General features: G+C 39.8%; 1 protein-coding gene across 7 annotated transcripts; it reads right to left on the bottom strand.

Annotated features, from left to right (window-relative positions):
• Positions 1-37: 37 nt before the first annotated feature.
• tuft1b (tuftelin 1b) lies at positions 38-18,712 on the bottom strand. 7 transcript variants are annotated; one of them, XM_085148476.1, is made up of 12 exons: positions 18,421-18,712; positions 17,314-17,370; positions 5,921-5,998; positions 5,703-5,795; positions 5,508-5,579; positions 5,294-5,359; positions 3,659-3,769; positions 2,275-2,498; positions 1,958-2,063; positions 1,581-1,664; positions 1,004-1,095; positions 38-898 (listed from the first exon to the last, which is right to left on the bottom strand). In XM_085148476.1, exons 1-12 carry the CDS (start codon positions 18,529-18,531, stop codon positions 826-828), a joined length of 1,167 nt encoding a protein of 388 aa, XP_085004602.1. In that variant the 5' UTR covers positions 18,532-18,712; the 3' UTR covers positions 38-825. The 7 variants fall into 7 exon arrangements, with proteins under 7 accessions (XP_085004602.1, XP_085004604.1, XP_085004603.1 ...); XM_085148478.1 differs by lacking the exon at positions 17,314-17,370; XM_085148477.1 differs by lacking the exon at positions 17,314-17,370 and having other exon boundaries at positions 5,926-5,998; positions 18,421-18,708.
• Positions 18,713-19,845: the final 1,133 nt, after the last annotated feature.

Genomic DNA, 19,845 nt, shown 5'->3' with positions numbered 1-19,845 from the left:
CCCATGATTTAACAAAAAGCGCTGTAAATAAACTGAGTCAGATAAACCATTTCTTTTATTAAATTTAAATAAAACTGGACAAAGTTTACAGAAAAGTGACGCAGACTGAACTTCAGGGTATCTACACTCTTCACAGTATAAAGTAACTTTCTAAAAATATGCATCCTGGAGTGCAACAAGGTATTTGACAGGAAGAAGCAGCAAAGTCAATGCGAACAATGCATAATTATGTTAATAATCAAGCAAAAATAAGCGTAATTAAATATAACTTTTTAGCACAAAACATGTTTGGCCTGTACAATAAGCACGTTGAGGCAGTAGTTAGTCTGTCACTGCATAGCTAAAACAAGGTCAAAATAGTATGACGATTGACCCAATCTCTCAGCTAAGCGTGAAACAAATTTTTATTGCTGACATCATAACCGCACGCCTGCTATTGGCAACGTGGTGCAAAGCACTGAGGAATTTGACCCTGAACCCCGAGCGTGACTGTGATCATGAAAACACTAAAATCACTGTGATTATTCGTGCATTTGACCCTAGACTAGCAACAACGTTTAACTGACACGCCTTATAGTTTGACCTGTTGAAACAGCTTATTAGGATTCTGCATGGATGCCTGTTTGTTTTGAGGAAACCAAAAGAAGGTACAAAGAACAGCTCTAAAAGCAACAACAAGGTATCGACAGAATGTGCGTGAGGTCTGCTAAAACAGCCTTTATAAAAATAAAATTAAAAGAAAATCACTGCAGAGCTACATATTACATGTATTGCTAAATATATAAATATGTACACAGTATTTAACTCCTTTGGTTGTCTCTCCAATCACGATTTGATCTCAATGACTTTGATGAATGGGAGGGCTTTGCTGCTCTGAGTTGTCGGTGTCAGCGGTTTGCTGCACAGAGGTGGGGGAGAAAAAGAAATGTTAAGAGATTATTTTAGACATCTGACTGTAGGATGACTAATAGAAAGGACTGTAAGTTAGGAAGTGATGACTCACCTGTAAACAACCTCTGGCTTGTTCTCAGTAGATGAGGGTGGAAGATCCTGGCCTGCCAGGTAGTACTCCATGTGGTCATGCATTTCTTTGTTCTGTAAACACGAACGGGATTAACGACGTTAAATGGCGCATTCTTTCGGCTTGACACAGGTACAGGTTTAATTCAAACAACAAAGCTTTTTTATATTTTCCTACTGTTGGCAAAGCCCATGAAAAGACTAAAACCTGACATCGATAGCCTGTTTATGGTTCTGTGACCAACACCTAATTTATTCTGATGATGTTGTAAATCTATAAATAATTGCAAAAAATATAATTTCATTGAAATAATAGGCCAACGAATTTTTCTAACATGCCTGGGCACAACCAGGAGCACCACCTTCTTTTATGTGTGCCATGTTTAAGGAACAACACGGGGGATAATAGACTCTTTTTATTATGAGATTTAAAAAGCTCATTTAAGAAAGCTACAGCTGTTTTTGATCATCTTTTGAGCAAAGAAAGGCTTTAAAAACAAAAGAAAACAGAAATAAATTCAGTGATCCAGCGTGTTTGCATTTTTTAGAAAGTTCCTCACCTCTGCTTCCAGGAAAGCCACCTTCTCCTCCAGGTCCCTGATGGCTCGATCTCTCTCCTGGAGAACCGTGCGGGAGTTCTGGAGCTGCGTTATAGATGTAACAAACAAACAATAAGAGACCGTATGAATAACACAAGATGCTTGTCTGCTTGAAGCAGATGCATCATCACTTATTTATCACCAGCGGTTCTGCTTCACCACATGCTTCCGCTTGGCTTCATCCCCCCAAATCAATTCTATTTCATGTGGCCGCCTCCTCAGAAATCACATTTTCTCATTAGTGGCTTCCTGTGTGTGTGTTTATGGGCAGCTTGCAAGTCTGTGTGTGTCTGTGTACACTATGCACCACCAGGCAACATCCTTATGTGCATAAATACCTGTTCGATCATGTGGCGGACCTTCCTCTGCTGACTCATTAACATGTCGTCAAGATGATGAATCTTTTCCTTCAGGACAGCCACCTCCTTCTCGAGCTCTGCACACCTGAAAGCAGATACACGAGAAAGCTTATATACAGTCAAGCACGTGAGTAAAAGATGTATTTCTCTTTTACTGCAGGACATAAAAGTGTCTTTCCCTGAAATAACGCAACATCAATCAGATAAGATTTTATAAGATGCTCTCTAGGCAGAGCCTTTCCTCATTATTGGTTTATTAGAAACTTCTTCTTTTATGGGTCTGCATGCAGTCTTACCTCTGCTCCTTCTCTCCTGCTTCCTCTCCGCCTGCTTTAAGCTGCAGCAGCTCCGCCTCTCCTGCAGCCATCTTGTCTTTGAGGATGCCGTTCTCGATCTCCATGTTTCCCAGCAGCTTCTGCAGCTCCTCCACCCGTTGACCTCTCTCTGCAGACTGCTCCTCGGCCTTCTGCAGCCGCTCTGTCTGCTCAGCCAGCTGTGCCTGATACTCGTTTGACTCGGCCTGCGAGGAAAATCAAAGTGTGAGAACTTCCTTCTGGTGTATATAAAGTTTGACCTGAGTCTGGTTTTTGTTGATTTGATAAGGCCGATTCACTGCCACAGTTAGCATCCCCAAGATAACTGAATTAACAAATTGTAAGTCCACGTATTTTTTCACTTATGTTGCCACCTGAGTAGAAAATGTGGCTTAGTTGGAATCCCCCCAGTTTCATTTTATTTGCACCTTTTTATTGCTTTTTGTTACATGCAGTGTTCAAAGTTTTGAACTAGTTGTGGCAAAACAGTGCCTACTCAGAAATCATGCATCCATTCTGAAGCTTGTCCCAGTCACTGGGCGAGAGGCGGCGTATATCTCCGGACAGGCTTCCAATCTGTCTCCTCAGGTCTTCTTAGAAATGCTAAATTAATTATTCTAAGCTTTATTAATTTCTCCTGGCAGCATTAAAGGGAACCTGTTATGCATATAAATATATTCTTGGACTCTACTAGAGTAGTTTTATGTGTTCTTGATCACATACATAAGGTTAAACAGCAGATCTGTGTGCCCTGGATGACCATATTAAGGATATCCTCCCTCTATGATCCCACACAGAGCTACAAGTACAAAAATGCTGAAACTGAGCATTTAATGCAGTCTAAAGCCTGAGCTGCTGGCTCACAGGTATTGCTTGTACATACTTGACCTCACCACTTGAAACTTTCATTGTAACAAAGTATATTTGATATAAAAAATCAGGATAATTGATCCCCTTTAGCTTGATAAGTGACTGTATGTTTTGTTTTTAAATGTATTGTTCTCGGCTATTTCTGTCTAAACTGAATTCAGTCAAAAAAATTAATGATTTAGATAACTTCCTAGTAAATAATGTCTCATATCCTCCTGTTGCGTAATTTTGTTTCGCTGGAGTCACTAACAGTAAAGAACATGAACATGTAAAGTAAAGTGTTTGTCTTCGGGCGGTGCCCCTACATGTCCTGACAGATGAATGTACTGCAGAGCAAAGATCCAAACAGTGGAGGATCACAAGATGAGGGATGAAATCCAAAGATAACACTGACAGATAACAAGGACGATTAAAGGAGCAAGAGAGCATCAGAGGGGTGAGTCATAGCTGCAGTGGACAGGAAGCTGTGTCATGTTACTCATCTCCTGATACAGACCTGCAGTATGTCGATCTCCTGCTGATGCTGCTTCTCCATCTCCTTCAGCTGAGCATACAGGCGTTTGGTCACCTCTCTGAGCCTCGCACTCTCCTCCTGATTATCCCCAACCTGAGAGTGCACACACACACAGAAAGTGCTCAATTAGATTTAATCTCACAAGCCTCTTGAACCAAAGGGCTCAACGTGGGCTAACAAACTGACAAAAGAGGCCGCTGATAGGCCATTTGCTTTGTGTTTACAAGGCTGCATGGTCTAGCCTGAGGTAACAACATCATTCAGACAAGGAGCTGTTAAACTCTGCTCAGATAATCTTTTAACTCAAGGCTCCTATTTGGGAAGACAGAATGGTTTCCTCTACCGGAGACACAACACATCTAATGCACTGTGATACAAGCTGAAACCACTTAAAGGGAAGTGTAAATTGATCCTACCTTACCTATATACGATCCATAGAAGATACTGGGTTTGACTAGCACGCACACACACAAACACACACAAGCTTTCTTGCAGCTCCAACACTGCTTGCTTGGTAGATGGTGTTGAATTACAGCAGTTGTTATGATCCGCCAAGTCGAGAATAATGCATGGGAAAGACAATATCTTGTGTGTGTGTGTGGTAAGCTTTGTTATGAGCCGATGAAAGCCTGGGTAGCATTTTCTCTGCAAAAGCAGGCAGTTGTCTGGTTTGAATCAATGAGGAACTGCTGCAGGGACAGGCATTTTTTTCCATCACGACTGTCATTTGAATAAAACTTTGAATGCATTCAAATGAACTGCAGCTGAAAGTGGCTTCTTCCATTTCCCCATTTCATTCATCTCAAACTGATGAATAATCAAATGATAAAGGCCATACAGGTCTCGTAAGCCTCTTAGGTTAAGAGAAGGTGACCCACACACACAGTTCACTCAAAGACCAAGCAGCAACCTATGAAGCTCTAAAAGCTGCAGGTCCTGGAGTGACTGCACTCAAAGGTCACTTTCTATAGTCCCATGTTAAAAACATTACATTAAATTAAATTGCACTAAATACACCTATCAACTAATTACCCATGTTCAAATGCAGTTACAAGTTTATGCTCAATAATAACATCTTCTTTATCTGATATGCATTTGGTATCAAACTGAAGGATACAGGCAGATATTTCTGTCTTTGCAACTTTAAAAAATTGCATTCAAATAAATAATGATAGTCGTCTCCAAGCTCTCCCAAGCAACAGAGCATCTATGAATGATTAAGCCCCACATCTAAACCCTGCAAAATAACATCTAAACTAGGCAAGTAATTTTCCAGTTGTAACTCTTGCTTAAAAATTCTATCATTTATATGGAAGCTATTGTTAACCACTAACTCTGCTCAGTCATTTGCATTTTACTTAGATGCTGCTACCTATTTTAAGGGCAAAGCTCATCTAAAAAAGCTTTTTATTTTATTTTATAAATGTCATGTAGATCTTGTAAAATTGGTAGTTATTTACTGTAGATCTTTACTGTTTGGTCAGAGGAGGAAATTAGCCTTATATGCAGCACATATATACATAACTTGTAATATACTTAACCTTTTGATCACTATTCTTCCAAATTGCCGGACCAAAGATAATCTGTTGAACTGTTTCAGAGGCAGAGGGTGTGTACCTTGTTGTTGTTGCCATTCTGCCTGGCTGCCATCTGCTGTCTCAGAGTCTTCAGACAATACCTCACCTAAATACAAAAACACATCAGGCATTAAAAAGATGTGTACTATGCAGAACCACAGGTATACCCTTGACACAGCTGAACGTTGTGCTTAAAGAAACACACTCTGCTTTCCACCAATAGCTTTTCAGCTTTGACTTGTCCACACACTGACCTCCTGAATCTGGGACACCTCGTCCGTAAGCATCTTGACGCTTTCTTCTGGTGGGTTTTTTCCGAGGTAAAACTGGATGACACAGTGACCGCAGCATGTTAGATAATACACGTGACTGTAGTTCAGTTAAAACTGAAGTGTTGAGTTGCTCAAACTTTATCAATAAACATGAGCAAGCAAAACAAGCTCACATACTTTGATGACTTCAACTTCTATGTGAGGTCTGACTTCAACTTCGTCTTCCTGCTCTTCAGGTTCTTGCGGCGGCACAGATTCTATGGTGCTCTCCTACATTCAGTATAAAAAAACAAAAACAAAAACAAACCCTCATATGTATATATCAAACTTCCCATTCTGCATTCCTCTCTTTCTCTCAGTTAACAAATAGTTTTAAAGCAGCTTTGAAGTTGTACCTTACTGTTGTGCTGTTGTGAGGTGTTGCCTGTCTGGTCTCGACGTTGTAAGCTGAGTCTAAGCTGCCTGCAACGGTCCTGAAATGAAAGATGAGATAAGAAGATGTGCTAAATGAAGCATCGGGGAAATGAAGCAGGGCTCAAAATGAAAGTCTCAACTGAAAGACAGGGTGGAACTGAAAGCCAGAGAGAGAGAGAGCATTTTTTGGGTAGGCGGGAGTGGGCATAAAACTTCCCCTTTATTGAGGTTTCTCCTTGGATGCCACACAGCTAAACTGTGAAGCCTAGCAACCGCCAATGAGGAAACATTTCCACTCTGCCCTCGTGGCCAAGTCTGGTGATTATGACCAAACACTGGAGAAAATGAAACCAAGGCTGACCAGTCAGGGACAAAAATATCACAACTCAAAACATCCGTGACTGCTTAGACACTCCAGAGTCAACGTGTCGCCTTGGCAACGGAAACAGAAAATATGAGATTATTTGTCATGCAGGTTTTTATAAACTAAAGTTTATATAATACACACACACACACACACACACACACACACACACACACACACACTGGAAATTCCAGAAAGATTCAGATGGTTTGACTAACATAACTCATGGCCAACGTAATTCACTGTAGCTGTCCATCTCTTCTGTTGTATTCTAGTCTAGTCTGTCCCACTCATTTTTATAGTATCTGTTCTGTTTTGTTTGTTTTGATCAATGCATCATGCCTTATGTTTGATCCGAGAGATGTGACCTCTTCTCTCGAATCTACTGCAGTGCATTGCATTCTATTTTGCAGATATTGTTATATGTGTATACTTTTCTATTCTATTCTATTATTTTGATATCGCCTACTTATATTTCAGTTCTAGTTAATTCTGCTCTGTGAATGAGGCAGTAGGAATCCCAGTAAATGTGCCCTTGTGTGGATCATCTCCTTAAACTGTCCTTGCCAGTTATTGCTGCAATAGTGTTGCATCTTGTTGTCCTAATAAGGCAGACACTCCCACCAGTGAGAGTACTCTTTCACTGGAAGTACGTGTCATTGTGTGCTGATCATGACTCTTTAATCTACGCTCACATGCTAATCAGCGTGACTTGCTGTAGTAATTTGTTTTTGAGGGGTACTTTTCATTTTTTTCTCCCACAAACCTAGACACAAATACATTTAACTCACCCGACAAAGTCAGCTAAACCCACCTGTGACTTTAGTCAAACCACATAACAAACAAATGCTTAATATTGTAAAAGCACGCACTTGTCCCTGGGAACACCCATTTAGTAGGATGAAGGTGTATTTGTGTTGCTTTAGTCCAAGTATGCAAAGAAAACAAACGGGTTAGTCCTTTTGACAAACAAAATCCCCTGAAAGTGAAGGATAACACCCTAATTGCTGGTGAGCTACGTAACAGTTCATTTTTATCTTATCTCCAAATCCACTATGTCTGGAGTGTATAGCTCATGTATAGTTTGTCCCCACCCTACAGTATATGAGCATATGGAGTGCTTAATATGCTAAGTCATTGTTTAGGCCGAGCTCCTGTGAAAACACTGTGTGCTTTGTGGTTCTGCCGTGCACGCTGTCATCAGTGACCTTAATTAAATTCCGTGTGGGCGTCGACCACAGAGGGCAACAAGTAGCAGCAAAAATGGCGCACAGCTTAAGAGCCTGAGGCAAAAATAAAGCTCTTGCACTGTAACTGTCTTCTTCGTTTAGTTTAAAAACTTGAACTTGTAATCCTGTAGTAAATACCCAAAACTATTACTATTATGACAAAAGGCTAGAATATGCTGAGTTAGTTCAAACACTCCTGATAGCATGAGTTTGAGGTATGCTGATTTGTTTACTTGTATTGCGTACACCAGACGTTTACAGCTGCTGTTCACTGGTTTACTGATCCCCACATAAATATGTTTCTCCAGTTCCAGCCTCCTGTTTTCCATCACAAAGGTATTTTAGCTATTTCACAAGCATTTGAGATGCTTGTGTTTCGTGAAATGCAAAGAGAGCAAAGAACCAGATGTTTCTCCTTCTCTGGTTCTGCAAAAGAATGCCATAAAACTCCACCTGAATCATATTTTACATTTACACGCCATTTGTTCTAGAATATTCTCATTATTAATACCACCCTGTTTCATCAGTGGCACCCAGCATGCTTTTGAAATAATTTAGTAATGGTAATGTTTCTCACACATTGTTCCTACTTACTCACCTTTAATTGCTTGCAGTGCAAATGACACCTGAGAGGCACTGACACGTACTCTACATACCACAGTCTGTCGTCAGCTTCAAGAAAGCATTACTTGTGAGCACATGGACACACATACTCGAGATATAAGGGACACAGTGTAATCCCAAACAAGCTCGGGCTTTAAACTTGAAAAGCACTTTTAATCAAGAAAACCACCAGATGGAAAGTAGAACGCATCCTAGAATAAGATGTTTTGCTCTTTTTTCTTACAGATTTTGTTTCACATACGATAACTGGCAAATTCATTAGTCAGCCATGCCTTCTTTCCTGTGAAATCCCGTTTAACCGTGTCAGGCTTCCAGTAATTCTGTGGCAAGGCAGTTGGGGGTACGCCCACTGACTGCTGGTGGTTTGTTGATTAGTGGCTGCTCATCACGATGGTCGCTGGGATAAAATGAAACTGTGTGAATGAGTGGAAACAGATTTCGGATTCTGGAGTGTTTCGGTGCATGCATGAACATGCCACGTTAAACAACGCATCAAATGCGGGGAACACATTTGGCTACTGACGTAAGCATCCAGTTCTCTGTTTGCAATTCAAACAAATGGCTTAGCTTGAATGGCAGCTCTCAGAGCGCGATTGTGCCACCTGAAAACCATCAGCACAGAGGAGGTGAGAGGTAAGCCAAGTCTGAAACTTTGATCTGAGGGAGGGACACCTCAAGGGCTTTGCTCTCAACAGAGACGCATCATGGGACAGGCACACCCTGGGCGGAGCTGTTAGTGCACCTCACCACATGCTATTCTTCTGCTGACAGTAATAGTTGTAATGAATCACAAGTCAGAGCTCACACAATGACTTGACTGCACATATTGGAAGGGCCAGGTGCATGAAAACAGTCCCAACAATTGACTGCAAGACTTATTAACCACCTTTCCTACAAAAAGTGTTATTATGTGTTATTGCAGAGCAGCTGGCCGCTACCTGTCATCACGCTCCAAGGTGAAATAGAACTGAGAATAGCTGAATGCTTTTTTTTTTTTTTGCATAGAAGTAAGTGCTGACTGTTAAGTCCTGATGTAAAAGCCATTAAATGCATGTATGGACAAAACCGACTGACTTAAGGGCATAAGTTTCCTTAAAATCAGATTGACATATGTTCCCCAGGCCTGTGGTTTAAGTCATCTACGCTGTGTTATGTTTTAAAAGTATCACCTATAGAAATATCTGCCTTAGACAGAATGCTAGGAAACCAGATGTCACTCTCTTTATGGCGCACAAAGAGCCAGAAAGAAAAGAAAGAAAACTCAGCTGCAAAGTTTCTTTTCAGGAATCACCCCAATACTTAAAAAGTCCCAAAGCCTTGTTGCAAGTTCCATCCATCCATCCATTCACTTCCACTTATCCTTTTTTTCAGGGTTGCGGGAGCCTATCCCAGCTGTCATAGGGCGAGAGGCAGGGTACACCCTGGACAGGTCGCCAGTCTGTCGCAGGGCCAACACACAGGGACAGACAACCATTTGCACTCACATTCATACCTAGTGGCGATTTGGATTATCCAATTAACCTATCCCCACAAGCTGCATGTCTTTGGACGGTGGGAGGAAGCCGGAGTACCCGGAGGGAACCCACGCAAACACGGGGAGAACATGCAAACTCCACACAGAAAAACCCCGGCCTGATGTTGGAATTGAACTCAGGACCTTCTTGCTGTGCGGCAACAGTGCTAACCACCGTGCCACCGTGCTGCCCCCCTTGTTGCAAGTTGTTGCTTGTAAAAACTTCTGTCTGCACCTGCCAGTGCTGCACTTTGCTAACATCACAGCTTAGCTGAGTGGAGACACCATCATTGTTATAAAGCCTGCCACTAGCATGGTCTTTTCTGCAGAATGATACAGTTGCCAGGGTAGTTTGTGAATTTAAATTTACATTTAAATGTCCCATTAAATTCTGTTTTATTTAAGAGATTAGAGGGATTTGTACAGCTATCTCCTAAACTGGGTGACTTGCATAGACTTGCATTTACAGATTGTTCGATATACTTCCACATCATCAGAGCTCCACAGCTCCACTATCTACATGTATCTGCTCTATGGGCATGAGCTAACTCACAAGTTTTTAATGAACATAATAAAAAAAATCCTTTCATCTGCTCTGTGCGTTTACAGTGCAGATAATAATCTGCTTCCACTCTTGAGACAAAGAGGCAGACACTTGTGAGAACAGCTTCTCCAGGCTTGTCTGTGCAGCTCAGGGCTTCTGTAAAAGCCTGACCTCATATAACTTAAAAGCCTAAAGAACACAGAGCGTGCAAAGTCAAGTAGCATTTTTTGCACAAAGAAATATTATCTTTACAAATATAACTGTTTCATAAGGTGGGAAAGCTCATGAAAATAGTTTAGCTGATCATATCAGAGCCACTGAGGGACGTGCTTTTCTGTGGGAGTTGATTGATTTTCCTTTAAAGGCATGGAACAAAGCACCATTAAATAACTGTTTTGTGCAACATGAAGTAGAACTAGCAGTCTGCAAGTAATCAGCCAAAAGCTCATGCTTCAGACTGTGCTAAATGTTTTGTTTCAGGCAGTTTTGGGGTTTTTTTTGCTCTTGGCACTGTGTGATGTCACAGCTCTGGCTATGAGAACAGCACTCCTAACCACGTGGCATTTGAACTTTTCGATTTGGTGTGTGAGAATAAAATGTGGTCTGGAAGTGAGCACAACAGCATTAACAATTACTAACAATTTAGTTACTAGTTAAAACTAATTATTACGAATCTCTGTGCTGTGACACTAATAAAGACGTGAAACATTAAATGCAAAAATGCAAACAAAGTGCTGAGATAAACGTTCTGATAAAAAGACAAACTGTAGGTTAACTGTGTAACTGAGCAGCAGCAGAGAGCCCAAAGGGAGAGTCTGTTTTCTGTCTCTAATGTCCTGCATTCAGCATAAAAAAACAATGGGAGTGGAATACTGAGAGGTGCCAAATCTACTGTATGCATTTCTAGTTCTTTCTACCTCCTTTAGTGGAGGGTGTAACTTCAGTGATTCATATAAAAGGATGAAAACAGCTCATATTGTGGAGATATGGAGTTTACTACTATGTAAGAAAAGAAGTAATTTGACTGGAGGAAAGAAAAAAATAATTTTATTTAATGGAGATCATTTTTTCAACAATGATCTAAATAGTTAATTATTCCTAAACCTGTAAAACTGTTAACTGAGCAGATTAAGATTGGCTTATCTCAGACCAGAACACAAAAGCATGAGGGGGACTTGGACAGTGTAAGTGGAGAGGAGCAGAATTAGGTAGTCATTATCTCTGAAGAGATGATCAAAGACTCAACAACACTGCAGATCACATCATCATTACTGGAACAGACTCACTGGAGACGTGAAAACAGCTGTTTATAAATCTGTCCAGCCTGACTCATGAGTACTGATTAGTAGGTGGCATCACAGCTTCCCCTACGAGTCCAGGCTACCAGAGCATCCCTCTATCGCCGGTGACCTTACACAATCAATAGAGGAGCGTCCCACCAAGGGGGCAACTAACTCCTCCATGACTGCTGTTCACTGATCTGGAGATGATGTCATAGTGAAAGGATAGAGCAACACCGAATAAAGGATCAGCCACTCAGAGATCATTGAAGCAAGCTAAAAACATTGGAAAGGGAAAACCAGGCCCAGCAGTAACTCACAGCAAGACCCCCGAGTTCACAGCCATGTGTGAAACCTACCCATCTCCACTACCAGTCAAAACAGACGTGTTTTATTACTAAGCAACAGACTAAACACCTTATGAATGAAGACGTAATTATCAGCTTAAAAAAAGTTTTTGTGATCCGCAAATCCTGCTCCACCAGATCGCGCACGCCATACACATTATAGGTATTAATATAGAATTCTCTCAAGAATAATCCCCAAAGAATATTGCACTAATACAATGAAAGCTGAGTCATTTTTTTTCATGACACAAGAAAACAACTGACAAATAGGAGGTGTCACTTTTACTTGTTACTTTTATGTAACAAGTTAAATACCGCTGCTAGCACGCAGGAGGTGAGAAGAAATTTAACAGAATCAGGTAAATCCAGATTGAATAATAAAAGTCTGGTGGTTGCTTTTCGGAGAAATTGTGCTGATCAAACAGACGGCAATGTTCATTTAAAGAATTTCCTTGCAGAGATCATGTATCGACTGGTCTACTGGGAAGACAAAGCTAAATGAATCATCTGCCAACCACCGCTCTATACTTCACCATGCAAAAACAAAATATTACAACCACAAGAACCATCACAGACTTTACCCTCATAATAAACACCATGATAATAATCACCATGCCACTTTATCTCAGAAAGAATCTCACTTACATCTACCTGGGCTGAGAAAGTTGTCTGGGACTTTTCCCGGGGATGATCAGGCAGCTGCGATCCAGACTGTCTCTATCTGTGTGACTAAGTACATGGGAAGCCACGGCTGTCTTGCCTTACATGGCTGGGCGAGGCTGCATCAGATGCCCAACCCTTTTTCCCCCCTCCAGATTATTCTCCCGTCAGAGCTACAGCGAGAGCGCCAGTTCAAGGAGGCACGCAATTCAGAGCTTCCCTGCAGGACTGTGATGTTAAATACAGCATGGAAAAAACTGGAGGGACTATTTCCACTGATTAGATTATACAGAACTGTGGACTAAAAACTTTGTTGGCGTTGAATTTAAACGAATATTACAATGGTCAGCTCGAGTCTAAACATAAGAACCTACTGAGCTTTTGTTTTAACATCTTTTGTTGATAAATGTGACAAAGGGAAGCAGTTGTGATTACAATTTTACATACACTCATCATGGGTATGAATGTCACGCTAATTTTGGGCATTTAATGATTTCTTTGATCTGTTAGTATCTTACTGTACGCATGAGAAATGACCTCATTTATCTGCCACATAGTGACAGTGGTAGTTTGCAGCACACTGAGGAATGCGTTAAGAGTTACATAACAGACATTAATGAAGTATCTTTATATAAGGAGTTACTAGCACGGTGAGTGTGTGCAGAGCAAACAAAACCATGCAAACAAAAGTCAAATGCTGCACCGACCAAATATGTTCATGTTAGTGCATGTTTATCCAACTATCTTTGACTTAGTACGCACATCTCCTAAATGATCTTAATCCTGATATTCTGTTACATAACATGTGTTTCGTGGCCATTTGAAGCTTATAATGAAGCGACAGTTCAACTTACAGTCAACTAATCATTTGTTTTGTCAAATGAGGGGACAGCAGACCGTCTAAGAAGGACTCTTAAACATGCTTATTTTATGGTTTCTTTGTTATTTTTTGTTAGTAAACTAATGATCTAAATCTTCTGGTTTCCTGTTGGACAGTACAAAATCATTAATTGACATATTTAGTCTTTGGAAAGTTGTGCAGGACCATTTTCACAATTTTAAACAATATGGGGTTTCTACTTTTATAGAGTATCAACAAAGCATTTTTTCTCATGTTTAACATAGGGAAAAGTCATATATACACGTGCTCTGATTTAGTGATATATGTTCAAACATATGTAAAATCCCCATATTCTTTCACTAACTTCTAAGTGCTGCTTTAACCTCGGTTCACTGTCTTCCTGCTGTCATTGTCATTCAGTTGTTTTTGTTGACGTATGAGTAGTGCCAACATAACCTTTAGACGTGTTTGTAATACAAACAAAAGACTTGCATGCGATCTCACCCATGTCGCTCTCCAAGTACATCGTGGAGCTAAGAAAACCACATTGGAATCCAGCTAAGGTATTTTAATAACAACCTTACCTAGAACACGCTTGTTGTTCACATCATGTTCACACACATGACACAAGAGACCCTAAAATTACCCTTAAATTACCGTTACCATTACTTAATACAAAATAAACCTCTAAATGTATTTAAATGGGTTATTTGAGGTCATGTTTAAGGTGAAAAAAAAACATGTTTTCTCTGCCTGATATATACAATATACCCAAAGGCTCTTATCCTGGGGTGTCAAACTCCAAGCCTTGAGGGCCGGTGTCCTCCAGGTTTTCAATCTCACCCTGGGTCAGCATGCCTTAATCAAATTATTAGTTCATTACCAGGCCTCTGGAGAACTTCAAGACATGTTGAGGAGATCATTTAGCCTTTTAAAGCAGCTGTGTTGGATCAAGGACACATCTAAAACCTGCAGGACACCGGCCCTCGAGGCCTGGAGTTCGACACCTGTGGGTCTCAGGCTCTCTGAATAAGAAAACTGGGAAGATTTTTGAGACAAAAAACTAACATTGCACTTTTACTTCTAGCTATAAAACTACAATAAACCACCTTAAATTGTTTCTGATGGCACTAAACCTATTCTAAAAAGTCATAGCTGTAACTCTTTCACATTAGGTGGCCTTAAAATACATTTTTATGATGTAAAATAATCTAATATCGGCTATATTGGTGGATTTTCTTTTTGAAAAGTCGGGGGGAAAAGAACAGTCAACTCAAGGTGCTTTATGTTGTAAGGTAAAGATTTTGCATTCTGGGGAAAAACTCAGCAACCCCATATAAAGATGCACTTTGTGACTGCGGGAAGAAAAACTCTCTTTTTACAGGAAGAAATCTCCAACAGAGGCAGCAATCTGACACAGCCGGTTTGGGACTGAGGTAAGGAAGAGAAGATAAAAGAAGGAAGAGAAGAAAAAGAATAGAGAACATAAGGAGGCAGGACAAAACGCAGACAGGAACAATGTCCTTTGGACAGATGAGACCAAAATTAAGATGTCTGGCCCTAATGCAAAGCACTACATCTGGAGAAAACTAAACACAGCATATCAGCACAAACACATCGTATTACTTGTCAGGCATTATTGTGAAGAGGCGATTCAGAATATGAAATAATTTGGTTGCTTTTATTTACTTTTTCAGCAATATATTTCACCAGTTACTTAACTGAATGTGAAAATACTGCTGTCTTCTCAGCTGCATGCATCTGCTGAGACTATAGTCAAGAACAATCTCAGAACAGTCCACACAAACAAGATCCCCTCCAAACCACAAACAGTTCTCATCTACATATGAATTTGTTGCACCAGATCTATCAGTAGAGGGAGAAATGCTTGAACAGCATGAGTGCATTTGTTGGGAAAGATATCTGCTTCCTGCCAAGAGTCTTTATAAACAAATTATCTGTTCATTCGCGCTGCCACCATGCAGTACATGTGGCATCACAACATGACTCGACACGTATAAAACCATTGGATTAAAGCAGTAAATTCATTTAACCGCGATCTTGACAGCATCACGCAATGTTTAATGTTTTACTTGGCAGATTCACAATAAATAGTTGTCATTTTAGTATCTACAAGGACGCATATCAAGAAAACAATGCGCAAGACAGTTGGAAGAAAAAAAACTGTTTGATTGCCAGTGATCATATTTCTACTTAACTACCAAACCAACAAGTACCGGCACATTCTTAATAAGCGCTGTAACGCTCAGAGTTCCCTGTAAATTTGACTTTCTTGAATGTCCGGTCACCTGCTTTGTCATCCTTCTACAATGGCTCGAAAGATTACAGTTCCTGTATCTGTAATAAAAAACAAAACCAAAACACGGCTAGAGGCTATAATTGTTCACTGGTGTTTAATGAGTTGATAGCGTTTACATTTCCCTTGTGTGAACACATCAGTTCATTCTTAAAAAGTTTATTGTATATGGTCAAGGTTAAGGTTCATGTGTAGCACTTCCCTTCTCTACTTGATCACTCTAAGCATTCCCAAAAGCACTTCTTTATACATGTAAGTGCTTTCTATGTAAACATCATACACACACACACACGCAACTCAGTTTGAGAAAGACTGGAGACTGGAGCAGCCAAGGATCGAACCAGCTTCTGATTGGACAAGAATCCGTTCCACTTCCTGAGCCCATGAGAGCAATATTGGTGTATCTACAATGGTAGTGCTTATTTTTCTGTGCAGGTGAAGTTATTAATAAAGAAGCATTGTAATACAGTGGCTGGACTTGCTTGAGGTGTTTTTATCCTTTGAAATCACAGAACATTTGGAATTACTTTGAATGCTTTTATTGCTTAGATTTTGATTTCTTATACAACAGGATTATTGCCATATGTGACATCAGAAGTATACTGCCTTTAGAAGTTGTTGATGCAGGTGCAGCATCACAGTTTTGGTTTGGATTGCCAAATATGCGCTATTAAATTCTGCTTTAAAATATATGTGTTGCAGTTAGCATTATTTATAGTTTATTTATAGTAGTCAAATTTCTTTCTGTAGCTTCTATAGGATACAGCAGCAAGTTTTTAGTCCAAAGGTGGGTAATTAATTTCCTTAAGAAGCTTATAAAGAGATGAAATGAATATTGATTAATTTCACCAGTTAAATCGTTTCTCATGCAGCTCCTTGGGGAAATTAATTGCTCACCCCTGATCTACACTATTGTCGTTTGATGGCCTTGTGAGGTATGAATAACTAATCTCTAAGGTCCTGAAAGTTTAAAATATTAAAAAATTAGTGAGCGCTTCAGAGTCCCTTGTTTGAAGTGACTTCAGCATTGGTGGTCAGCCCACATCTTTTGCCATTATTCCACTTTTTAAGTAAACAACAAGAAAAGTTAACGCTGCATCATATATTGAGTACCTCAGCACAGGTGAGTTATTTATTTATTAAAATTAAGAGTCGTTAGTTAAATAGTCTTAGGTTATAATTAACAGTGTTGGCGGTCTAAGGTGAGTAGAAGCGTTTACTCAGATTTTTATTAAGTATTACTAAAAATGTTCATGATCATGTCCCCACACTGTTAGAGAAATATCACTAGATATCAGTCCAAGGATCCTAAATCTCATCTTAAGTGATGTTGTTAGATTTGCCATCTTTATAAAAACAGTCTGCGTTGTGTTCAGCAAAGGAAACATGATGCAAATATGGTGAACGAGGATGAGGAAGGATAGATTTTTGCTTTAACGTCACATTATTTTACATAGTTCATGTGAGGTTATTATTATTATTCTTATTTGCGGGCAAGTTTCGCTTTCATATGAAAAACTGCTCTTAAAAATTGGGAAGTCTAATGGGAACTATGTCATTGTGAACCAAAATGTGCCCAGTATGAAATCCGGGTGAGTGCAACGCTAAACGTAGTAGTTAGTGCTTTTAAGCTAGTGTCACACAGCATCACTCACTTTAGTTTCGTCGTCCTCTTCTCCCTTTTCCACCGCCCGCGTCACGCCGCCGCTCATCTTCTCGTCGGGAAGTGTCGACAACACATAAAAATAAGTGAAAAATCAGAGCTGTCCAAAGTTACTGGACAAGGTTTCTTTGAGTACTGTGGTTTTTACAGACTCTGCTCTTTGCGAGTAACTGTTAAATACGACACACACAGGCGGAGAGGTGGAGAGACCTGGACCCCGCTGCGCTTCTGCCTCCCTCTGCCGTCTGTCTGACTGTCCAGGTGCTAAAGTAAAGCAGATCTGCCTACCTTATGCAAGTGGAATGCACTGAACCACGGTGTAGCCCATATTTACAATTGCTGACATATTTTCCAACCATTTTTATTTTGGGCTTAAAGCTGTCTGTATACTTACTCATATTTCAGTGTTTTTCCTATTAGACATGGGATATTCTTCTTCTTCCCATAATAATAATAGTGGTGCTGGATATGATGACGAGTATCTTAACGCTACTCGACCTATATGCTATTTAACACATTTCTCTTTCAAGGCACATTAGCAATCATTAAGGTTTCTTGTCTTATAATGGATTATTTATGAATGAATACAAGGTTATTACTCATGCTGAATGAATGAATATAAATGAATGGCTATGTCTTATTTGCCACAATGTAAAAATCATTATTTGCCCTTATAAACATGAAGAAATAAATATGAGTAAAATGCATCTGAATTTTTTCCGTTTTAATATTGTGTAAACAATTTTCGCGATTTTCATTTAGTTCGTTTAGTTAGTCTCTTTTATATAGAAACAATGGGATTACATGTATAAATAAAGGTTAAATAAAATAAAAAAACTGAAATATATGTAAATATATAAAATAAAAGTTTTATTTACTCATATAATTAAGCAATAAAGAGCACGTGCTTGGTACAAACTGAATGTATACCAATTAATTACATGTAATTTGACCGGATTCCTTTGAATTGAACGTTTTACGTTCTTGTGTAACCGCATTATATGGAAAATTCACGCAATTAAATAAATAAGGTCAGCAGTAAAGTGCATGGTGATGGCTTCTTTGCTTTCGAGCACATTTTATTTAAATATTGTCTAACCTCTGAGAAGTTGATGCCACCTCCATCGGACAGGTATTTGGTGGCACTTCTCCTGGACCATGGCATTTTGTGTCCAGCCCCCTGTCTGATCTTCTTCCAGAAGGAGCCCATACGCCGTCTCTCTTCATCTGTCTTGTCAAAAATGTTTCTCTTGCACTTCCCTGTAATATGTCCCAGTAACACAACAGTGCTGAAAGTGCAGAATCTGCTTCTTCTACACCGCAGCTAATTCCGTGCTAGACCTGCAAAGAGGATATAGTCCTGTTTAATAACCGTCCTGCCCTGCAAGGAGCCACCTCTCTTGAGGCCTACACTGTAAACAGGTTGAGTAACAGCAAATATATCCTGCTGTAATTGGATTTACAGGAAAACTGCTGTAACTGCATTTTATGTTAATTTGCTGTAATTATGTTTATTCAATCTCTTTTACATTTAGTGAGAAAGGCTTTGAAACTTTTATTTTGACACCAGGACTGAAACATCAGCCCAGATAGGTTTTCTACTTAGCATCTACAATATGAGAGCCCTGGATCAAATAGAACATGTAACAATTCACTAACACTCTAACTTAGGTGATCATAAATTCATATAAAACATCCTGCCATATGACCTCTTACCTAAAGCTATCAGAGGCTCTATTTTCCTGTTGTCACTTGCGCCCAGGAAGGTGTGGGATTAAGGGAAATGACTTTACTTTATAGACAAACTAAACTAGAGATTAAACCATATAATCCCACATTATTATTTTCCTACAATGTCCTTCCGCTCCAGTTGCTGTTTCGCTGTCATTCGCTGTATGTCATTGCTGTTTGAATGACATACAATGAAGGCCGTTGTAAATATAGAACGGCGGCTTTGTGAGAAGAGCTCCTGGAAGTAAACAGACTTCTGATGAAAATTCCAAAGGCAGCTTCTTTGGAAAGGTTCAACCCACGACAAACACGCACTGGCTTTCATGAATAAATGGTTTTGTTATTCTTTGCTACCTTTGTACACTGTGCACTATAAAGTGTGTAGATTATTTTAAAGCCTCTTTTTCTCCCACACTGAAAGGCTTGACTATAATGGAAGTTGTGGTCATGTCACACGTGAGTGATCTCACTGTAAAATAACTCTGGTTAGGACTTTAGACAGGGGTGAGTAATATATGCTCAGCTCTAGCGTTGAGCTCACATGTATATTTGGACTGCTTCGTGTTTTACATGTTCTCACTGGTACTATAAATTCCTTTGATGTTATGTACTTAGATGAGGAGAAGCGCTCCATATAATTACAACCAGCGCTCGTAAACGATGCCTCTTACTTTCTCGCAGCTCGCTGATCTATTTTCATGCCACTCCTATTTTAAATGCAGAAAATTATATGATGTGCAGTTGCGTAATTTATTTACACTTAAGCGTTCAGACAAAGGCTCTATCATTAAGT

The sequence above is a fragment of the Neolamprologus multifasciatus genome, chromosome 22 (genome assembly GCF_963576455.1).
Source record: "Neolamprologus multifasciatus chromosome 22, fNeoMul1.2, whole genome shotgun sequence".
Lineage (NCBI taxonomy): Eukaryota > Metazoa > Chordata > Actinopteri > Cichliformes > Cichlidae > Neolamprologus > Neolamprologus multifasciatus.
The sequence above is the reverse complement of the archived record's forward strand: the minus strand, read 5'-3'. Positions and strand labels throughout refer to the sequence as shown.

What these genes read in the sequence shown, in the direction of transcription:
- tuft1b (XM_085148476.1), bottom strand. Translation starts at nt 18,531, where the DNA reads ATGGGCTCCTTCTGGAAGAAGATCAGACAGGGGGCTGGACACAAAATG. An exon ending in TGGCTTTCCTGGAAGCAGAG is followed by an intron (nt 1,096 to 1,580) that starts GTGAGGAACTTT and finishes TCGTGTTTACAG; the next exon opens with AACAAAGAAATGCATGACCA. An exon ending in AAGCCAGAGGTTGTTTACAG is followed by an intron (nt 899 to 1,003) that starts GTGAGTCATCAC and finishes ACCTCTGTGCAG; the next exon opens with CAAACCGCTGACACCGACAA.